Source organism: Aplysia californica, unplaced genomic scaffold (genome assembly GCF_000002075.1).
Source record: "Aplysia californica isolate F4 #8 unplaced genomic scaffold, AplCal3.0 scaffold00762, whole genome shotgun sequence".
Taxonomy (NCBI): domain Eukaryota; kingdom Metazoa; phylum Mollusca; class Gastropoda; order Aplysiida; family Aplysiidae; genus Aplysia; species Aplysia californica.
Window position 1 is genome coordinate 118,887 of NW_004798032.1, and position 9,498 is coordinate 128,384.

The 9,498-nt window shown below is 40.6% G+C and overlaps 1 protein-coding gene across 1 annotated transcript in view; it reads right to left on the reverse strand.

The window, feature by feature from the left end:
- Positions 1–6,339, reverse strand: part of LOC101857834 — a 13,135-nt gene extending 6,796 nt beyond the window's left edge. The window contains exons 1-5 of the mRNA XM_005109290.3: positions 6,188–6,339; positions 4,615–4,703; positions 3,105–3,327; positions 1,874–1,999; positions 356–472 (exon numbers count right to left, since the gene is read on the reverse strand). Of these exons, the coding sequence (XP_005109347.1) occupies positions 356–472; positions 1,874–1,999; positions 3,105–3,327; positions 4,615–4,703; positions 6,188–6,230 (598 nt within the window). The 5' untranslated portion in view covers positions 6,231–6,339. The remainder of the gene's footprint in view (positions 1–355; positions 473–1,873; positions 2,000–3,104; positions 3,328–4,614; positions 4,704–6,187) is intronic.
- Between the last annotated feature and the right edge of the window lie 3,159 nt (positions 6,340–9,498).

The window sequence follows — 9,498 nt, forward strand, 5'->3', positions numbered from 1 at the left end:
CCCCCCAGAAACAAAAAGAAAAATACCCAAATTCAAAACAACAAGAATCACGGTAATGAATGTAGGGAATGGAAGACACAATTAACCTCTACCACAATAATTAGTTCACAAGAAAAATAAACAGACAGAAAAAAAAATTCTTCACAGAGATAGGGACATTTTTGTGTGTGCACCTTTCTATCACTGCCTAGAATTTTTTTCAGCACGTCATTAATCTCCTTTTTACGCGTTCACATTTTCAAGGAACAACCTTAAAGACGATCACCAAGCAGACGAAAAGCCAAGCTGTCAGGACGGATCCTGCTCAGGTGATCAGGTAGCAGGGTAAGAAACGGGAGAATCCACAGAAACTCACCAAAACAAAACGATCCCTCATCAGAGTGGTCCCCACAGTCATCGATGTGATTGCACAGGTCGTTCAGGGCAACGCAACGCGTGTTGTTGCAGCGGAACTTGTTCGTGCACGGATTCACTGTTAAAAAAAAAAAAAATTTTTTTTTTTCATGTAGGAGTTTTTACACTCCCATCAATGCAATTTAAATCAGTTAGGAGGCTGGCTGAGAGACATTCACTGAGTGAAAGACAGAAAGAAATTATAGCAGTGAAAGATCTTGTCAGTTTGTTTGTGTTCGAGCGCTCGTAATCAGTTGCTTGCACTTCTGAGTGTCATATGGTCTGCTGGGGTAATAATATAGTGTAAAGCGCATAGAGCCTGCTGTCAAGCGGGGATATGCGCTATACAAATGCTATTTATTATTATCAAATTATGAATTAATACTGTAACTGTAGCTGCTGTCAATCGGATCCAATAGCTCTTGGGCTGTACCCCTTCAGCCTGAACTGAACCCATTTTTAACAGGGCAGAAATGTTTAATCAATAAAGGACGTTCCTTATTGCATTACAAGGTGACGCGAGGGAACAAAACACCGTCCAAGATGGCCACTTATTGTCAAGGAGAAGGTGAGGCTGTTTTAGACAGGTGTATGTCATGTCTTAGGCTGCGTCATTATAATATTTAAAAATGCAAAGTGGGAAGTTGGAACTCGTTTCTACAGGTGATTGTCTTGGGACAGTACAGGTGGCTGTTGGAACAGGTTCGACAGTAATGTGTCAACAAACAATTTGAGGCAACCATTGCACCAGCCTGCACAAATGGAAGAACAACTTTTGACAACAACAACAACAAACAAAACAAAACACACCAAAAAAAAAGAAAAAAGAGCCAATGAAACTTAAAAACCGTCTATAGCTCTTTGCACTTTCCAAATGGCCACTTACAATAACATACATCGAAAGTCAAGTGAGACAGGATCTTCCACTCAAAATCCCTCTTCATTAGGACTATACGATGCCAAGAACACCTTGTTAGCCCTTCCAGCCCTATGCGCGTATATTTTCAGCAGCGCTTGTACCTCCCACCGTTCCAAGAGCGTATATTCTCAGTTTCGGGAGGCACCGAATTTGCGCAGTTTTTTAAATTAGCGAACCTAATTAAACGTTAATTTTCATATTTGTTCATTTACCTTTAAACATTGTTATATGCTGTTATCTAAAACTCATTACAAAGAAATGACATCATTTTTTTAGAACGCATGCCTCTTTTTCTGAAATACTGGTATTGGCTGGGACTGGGGTTAGGGAGTGCACCAAAATGGCGGGGCTGGAAGGGTTAGTAGTTCAAGTCAGCACTGACTGCGTTTGCATGATACTTAGAGTGCTTTAACGCTGAAAAAAAAAAGAAAAAAGAAACAGCCACATAATTCATCCCTCCCCTCTACAATTTTTTTTCACATGACAGTAATGTACTTAAACTATTAAAACTACCCATTCAGTTGCAAGCTAAGGTCACTCACAAAATTCACAACCTCTCACCTTTGCACTTTTCATCCGAACCATCCCCACAATCGTCCTTGCCATCACAGAGGAATCTCGTAAAGAGACAAAGGTTTGTCGTCTTGCATTTAAACTGCGTGTTCGGGCAGGTTGCAGGATTGCGATCTGGGTCACAACAGAAGCGTTGTTAGAAAAATATGGAAACCAAAGTCTTTACATTTTTTTTTACAAAGTCATGTAAACGATTTGATGAACCTGTTGATACATTGATAGCTATAAGTTCAGATTTTCACGAGTTCTGTGCTCAATGTAAGTCACTGACATTTGTAGAATAAAAGAGGAAATCCCACCACAGAACTGTTTTCAGAGTATGTTGGAAAGCCACAGAAAGAATTATAGAGTATTGGAATGTAGTTAAAAGAAGATTGAATATCACCTCACTGGGAAATCACTCTTCTCATCTTCTCCAAAAACAACTGTAAACAGGGCATTACAACACACAAGTAATACCATTGATGCCCTGCAAGTACCTCCCTTCCTCTCATGGTTTTCACACTGGTAGAGGAGTAGAGGACTGCACTTGGAATGTCTTTTCAATTGTATCGATGCATATCATAAAGAACTTGAACCTATCAATAAATCCAGTTCTTTAGAGCAAAAAAAGCGTTAGATTAACGAAATGAAAATGATATGACTTCTCTTTGGAATATTTACAAAGTTTGGTGCAATGTACAACTGATCTTTTCGTATCATAACCCCTGGTTACTTGTCACTGGTGCCATCTGAACAAAACAAAAATTCTGAACATTGTTGAACACACCCCCCCCCCCCCCCTTCCCCCCATTCTCACACCATAAAAATTTTTTTTTAAAAGACTGATTGACCATTTCATAAGCAAGCCACAGTCTTGTAAATTCAAATAAGACATAAAACTATAAAACTGAACTTGAGATGTTCAGAAAACAGAAATTCTGAACATTGTTGAACACCCCCCCCCCCCCCTTCCCCCCATTCTCACAACACCTTAAAAAAAATATTTTAAAAAGACTGATTGACCATTTCATAAGCAAGCCACAGTCTCGTAAATTCAAATAAGACATAAAACTATAAAACTGAATTCGAGATGTTCAGAAATCAGAAATTCCCTGAAATTGAAACCAGCAGCCCCAATCTATTACTACGAACAGACTAAAATTCACACAGGACCCAAAACTTCGCTTCCGGGTAGTTCGGAACCCCACGAAGTGTGAACATATATCTATTTCTGTACCTTTGCGCTTGACAAAGAGGTGGAACTCCGCCTTTTCCTCCGTGCCGTCTGCCATGACTAGCTCACAGGCATAGCGACCCGCGTCCGAGCCCTGCAGGGACGGAATTCGGAGTATGACTTTGGTCTCCGTCGGCTGAATTTGCGGCAGCGTCGATCCATCACCGTTGTTCCTCACCCACCTCAGGGAGCTAGGAGAAGCTGAGACGTTGGCTGTACAGTTCACCTGAGGACACGCACAGTAAACTTCTATTCTAGAAGTGGGAAAACAAGCTAGACGTACAGTACTGTGTTTCCTCCCAGCAACACAAAGACACATTTTTAATTATTCCGTTTTTGGTTTCAGTAATAGTAAGAGTTTTGGCATTTGCAACACACAATAAGTAGGTCATATAATGCCAAAGATTAGAGTAGAGGCAGAGGTCGTACAAGAGAGTAACAAACTCATATAATGCCAAAGATTAGAGTAGAGGCAGAGGTCGTACAAGAGAGTAACAAACACACAAAAAAAAGGAGAAGAGATGAGGACGATAGACGTTTGATAGAAGGAACAAACCACAACAGAGAACCTGCCAAACACCCATGAAGATATATATATATATATATATGAGTGAGTTATCACAAAGTTAAAAAAGGGACAGAAAAGTAGACAATACCATTGCTGCTATCACTTTTTGACAAAACCCATTTTTATAACACTTTGCTTAAATTTATTCAGAGCCTCAAAACAAAGGCAAGGCTGGTTATCTCAATCTCAATATTAATATAATAGTAGAAATATTGATGGAACTGTAACCCATAAAAAGTACACTTTTGTCTTACAACTCTTTCAAGAAGGAATGCAAACTGAACAACAAACAAAAAAAAAGCACAGAGATATTGTCAGAACAGAGCAGGCATATATATGTGTGTGTGAGGCAGCGTGGTGGAATCAGGCTCTCGTCAATTTTTGAGCATGTAGAGTTATTGGTACCATCTTAAAGCTTGTTCACTTGTCTTTATTTGGTTGGGGAAAAAAATCCATTTACCTTCAATACAAGTCGAGATATTTGTGAATGAAGGAGGTGGGGGTCCCCTGTTTTCAGAGGTAAAATTAGTGAGAAAATGGCCGTCAAATATTAGTTATTTCCTTAGCTTAGGAGTCCGTCGTAATTGAAAATGTACATTTTTTGTGCCTTTAATCAACGTTTTAAGAAAAATACACACAGAAATGAGTTCTTTAATGGGCATGAAAGGTGTTGAGCCAAAAAACAAAATTTTGATAAAAATTCACAAACCTGCGGAAAAATGCAAGTTTCTTCACTTTGATTATTTTGACCAGAGCCTGATTCCACCACGCTGCCTCATATTATTCAAAACAGGGTCAACAGGAGAAGTTTAACATTGCTGCTGGCTTTCACTTGAACATTTTCAAATCAATTGGCCAGCTGAATTTTTAAGGCAAATGCGCACCCCATTTTAACCTCACTGCGTAAGACACTCATGGGGACAAACGATATCCATCTAGACCCACCTGGAGGCGCGCCCCTTCCACTCCAGAGATTTTCTGTGACTCTGACAGCATCAGGTGCTGCACCTTGAGACAGGAGACACCAACACAACCTGGAAAAAAATAAAGAATAAATTTCCCATAATTTGAAGCATGTAATATTACATATAAACTCTACTCATATTATTAATACTAGAGAGCTGGAGGCACTGACACTGATGTCACATGTGTCAAAAACAGGGTCTTCTTGCCCTGATCAGCATGGCTGGCACACCCCCATTTACTTGATTTTTACACTATTTATAATTTGAGCCCCCCCCCCCCCCCCTCCCGTTCCCCACAACAAGCTCTCTAGATTGTAGTTTCTAGCTTGCAGATTTCCTCCGACGTCTGTTGAGATGTCTCCATTCTGTTAGACAGAGCATGATGCCTTGCCCTTACCTGATCGAATATATAAATAAATATCGCTCAGTGCAGTCAGTGTCCCTGGGCCCGGGTGGGTACAGTACATGCAGCCCACATTCGCTCAGTTTCAGTGGGTGACATCGTCATCACTGCCAAAAACTCTAGTGTGTACTCTATTATAGTATTAAATAGACATATGCAGATAAACGCTATGTATGAAAAGGTAGCGTCAATTGCCACCGAGTGACACCGTGGCAATTGACAAAAATTGACTGTAGTGTCAATTGCCACAGAGTAAATTGGAGCTCTTTTGCGTCGGTGAGTAGGGTAGATCTACCCTATTGTGCTCGCTCGAGTGCTCGGTGTTGTGCGTTCGCCTCTCTGTCCCTCTGTGTGAGTGTGTGTGTGTGTGTGTGTGTGTGTGTGTGTGTGTGTGTGTGTGTGTGTGTCTTTTCCTGACCCCCGTCCCCCCGGATTTATGTTCCCCGATATAAAATTAATTTCTGCTTGAAGTTTGTGTGCGTTTGTGACCTACTTCTAGAATTTCCTGTGTTGGTTCTATACCAAAGTGTGGGCTAAGGCTACCCTAGATCTAGGCCTACGTCTCATTGAAAACCCGCAAAGTTGATATCGTAGCTCTAGACTAGAAGCTCGTCCAATGAAATTAGTAGAGAACAAATTCACCCATTAGTTAGACACACATAATGAATAGAAAGCTAAAGATAGTGTTGTTTTCAGACTTGCGAACGCTTCACTCGGTGGCAATTGACACTACTGTCAATTGCCACCGCATCACTCGGTGGCAATAGACACTACCGTATGAAAATATCGGTGGTACTATTGTATTGGCAGTATTGGCCTCCTATAGCTGAGAGTAGAGTAGAAAGGTAGGGTGATTCTTCTCGAACTCTTATCATTACAATCTTCTAATTAATCTAATCTAATGGAATTTCTCCCTCAACTTGACCAAATATTTAAGATAGAATACATCTAAATCTAGATCTAGATCTAGATATCTAAATCTAGATCTAGTGACAGCGATCATCAAAACGACAACAGTGCTACTGTCACTAACCTAAATTCTACCCTTTTTCGGCTTTCGCTTTCCAAACTCTATCGTCGTTTTCAGGTCAGGGTTCACCTCTTTGAAAAGACAAAATAAGCTCAAACTAAAAAAAATATGCAACCTTACATGTCAGTATCACTGTCCAAAATATGTGTTTGTTGTGCATCATGCCAGGTGAGATGCATTCCTTCAGTTAAGACGCCAGCAACTTTGTTCCTAAGTTCGCCCCCATCACTCCAACGTGATAAGATCCCTGTCCCTCGACATTATACGACAATAAAAACTCTACCACAGCGCCTCTTGTGTAGGTCAAACGATTGGCCTCCCTTGAATGCTCTCCATTTTACGCGTCTTCCTCCACAGATTACAACCCGAGCGACCAGCCTTCTGCGCTCTCATTCACAACTTTTTTTTTTTTTTTAACCAGTCTGCTACTATCACAGCAATTTTACAAACCCGTAGGCTACGCCTGGGTGTTTGAACCTGTGCAAATCACCCCCCCCCCTCCCCGGGACCAAATAAAAACAAGCTAAAATATTGATATATAATGTTCTTATTTTATTAACTTATTCATTGTTGCTGTCGTCGTTTCCAAGGCCAAATTAAGATCACTGAAAACTAAGTACATTCAATCATGTTTAGGGTTAAGTATAAATTTACGGTATTGCAACCTAAGCTACAGGACGTATTATTATTTTCCAACATCTTTTGACACCTGAGCTGTAGAGGTTGAAGTTTTCACAACACGAATAGATCTAGTAATAGGGCTTTCCGTTAAAAAAAATGGATAGATCTACAAAAGGCGAACCACCAACAAATCGACCGTTCAGCGACCCGGGCAGCCCCTCTCCCCGCTGCACACTGTGATAACGTGTTGCTTCGGTTGCATTATTCAACTATTAATACGTGCGGCTATGGCAATTGAGATGTACTGACTGACAAAACAATTCACAATTTTGTTTTTATTTTACCATACGTTTGACTTTAATAGTGCAGGTGATAGCTAGATCTAGATTCCTTGTCTAGAATCAGTAGTAGCAGGCCTATGCTAAAAGCAGCCAGAGAGCCTACTACAACTGCTAGATCTAACTTACTGCGATGCCTTTGGGCTTTGGAATTGAAATAAAACGAATTGCAAGGTTCTAGTTAATTTTGGATTCAGCAACTAACTGTATTTCCGGAGATAATAATAACAACTCTCACCATAACAATCACGTTTACTTTTTTTCGAATAATTAGATCTATCTTTTTTTCTAAAATCTGTTTTGCGCAAACTTAAGATTTTCTCTACTTGTAGAGCACAGAATTTACATTGTAAGCCTCTGTTCAGTCTTTTAGTATACACGGGCTCCGCCAGTCCTACTATAAAATAAACTTGAGATCTACTTATTTCACTATGTTGACCCCGGGGTCCACCGATCCTTAATTAAACCAATCTTTGGTTAAACCTAGATCTACTTATTTCACTACGCTGACTCCGGGGATCACATCCTAAAACCTAGCATTTTGTTAGGTAGACCCCGCAGTCTACTATCCTTTTGGCTAGATAGACTCCGTGGTCCGCCTATCCACTTCCTTGATAATAACTGAAAACAGTACATGCCAGTTGTCATGAATAGTGAAGAAACGTGTGAAAAAAAGATAATAAACAAAAAAAGCAGTAGAATCTCGACCTTCCGAATCCATCGTTAGTTCAAGAAATCTACCATATGATGTGGCCTAAATAAGATAAGGGAGGGGGTTTTAGCTTATTTGGGCCATATGTGGCCTAAATAAGGTAAGGGAGGGGGGGGGGGTGTTAGCTATTTAGGCCACGTGGCCTAAATAAGGACACCCATAATGAAATCGAAGAAACAGGCATTTTTTTGGCTATATCTGTCGAATTTTTGCGTTTTTTGGCTCAATATAAGTTATGTCCATATAAAAATGTTTCCATATAAATTTTACTGAAAATCGTTGATCAATGGCACAAAATAAGTTGAGTCCATGTTTTCATTTTCAAGGACTCTCAAGCTACAGAAGTTGCCCAACTTTGGCAGCCACTTTCTCGCATATTTTACCTCAGAAAACAGGCTACCCTCATCTCCTTTAATCATAGATATATCTCGACTTCTATTCTAGATAGATGGATATTTTTTCCACAGAAAGAAAGACAAATAAACAAGATTTACGATCATACCAATAACTCCAAATGTCCAAAAATTAACGAGCGCTTGGTTCCACCGCATCGTGACACATTTTTATTTCTCTCAGTCAGTCATATAGTAACTCTTTAAGACAGAACTTTGTAATTCTGAGGTTGCGAAATGTCCAACATTTCACTTTTACCAGAGGTGCGGGCAGTGCTACTGACTGAAGTGTCTTTAGGCCATTCCCAAAGGGGTGATATAATATAACATTAACATGTTCTTAGGCACAGTAGAATTGTAAATGGGCTGATTTATCAATGTCATGCTCATACTGTGCCTGAGCAACATAGGGGGGAACTGCTGCTTTTTATTTCCTCATCCTTACTATCGTCATTTTTCCTCTACTCCTTATGTACAATGTATGTTTGTCACTCTCTTGTGAACTGCTATTTCCCGGGTGGCTTGATAGTCGAAGCAGACTTTGTGCTGAAACTAAAGAGGTGAGCAGAGTAAGTCTGATTCCCTGTAGGGACTTCTCTGTTGACTTTCACCCCTTGGTGCTTATATGACCGTATGCAGTTACGAGCGCGTAAAACTTTACTGCTAAAACTAAAACACCAGAGGAGGCAACTTTCTGTAGCGATTCGATTAGATGAGACGTTTTGCCTTTGCACACAGAACAGCTGGGGTTCAATTCCTGAGCAGGGATACATTTTATCAAGTACGGGAACTCTTGTCTTTCTGCGAGGACCTTGTGTCTCTCTCAGCCCGGATTGGCCCTAGCCTGTGAGGCAGGGTCAGAGCAGCCTATTCATTATTTTCAGTGTGGGTGGTTGGCAGCAGCTTTAGTGTGATGAGCACCTTCTTTCATCTATCAAACAGCCATTGTTCTTATCTCTCACCCTTTTTACATCACTCTCTAGTAACACGTCTAATCTTTCAAACAAACACTTTTACCTATGACCAAAATTGTGTCTTAAGGGCTGTAAAACGTTTATTTGTGCTAAAAGTGCTACTTTCAACACTGCAGTATGGTTATTAGAGAGACAAGACTTCTGACTTCGTCGACATCCATCTCCGACAGAGCCCCAGCCATGGAAATTGAAAACTCCACCCCACACCAGCTACTACAAAATCCCACACTACTCGAGTGCAAACCCCACCCAACACTACAAGTTACGAACCCCACCCCACCCCACACTGCAAGTACTACAAGTTACTAACCCCACCCCACCCCACACTGCAAGTACTACAAGTTACTAACCCCACCCCACCCCACACTGCAAGTACTACAAGTTACTAACCCCA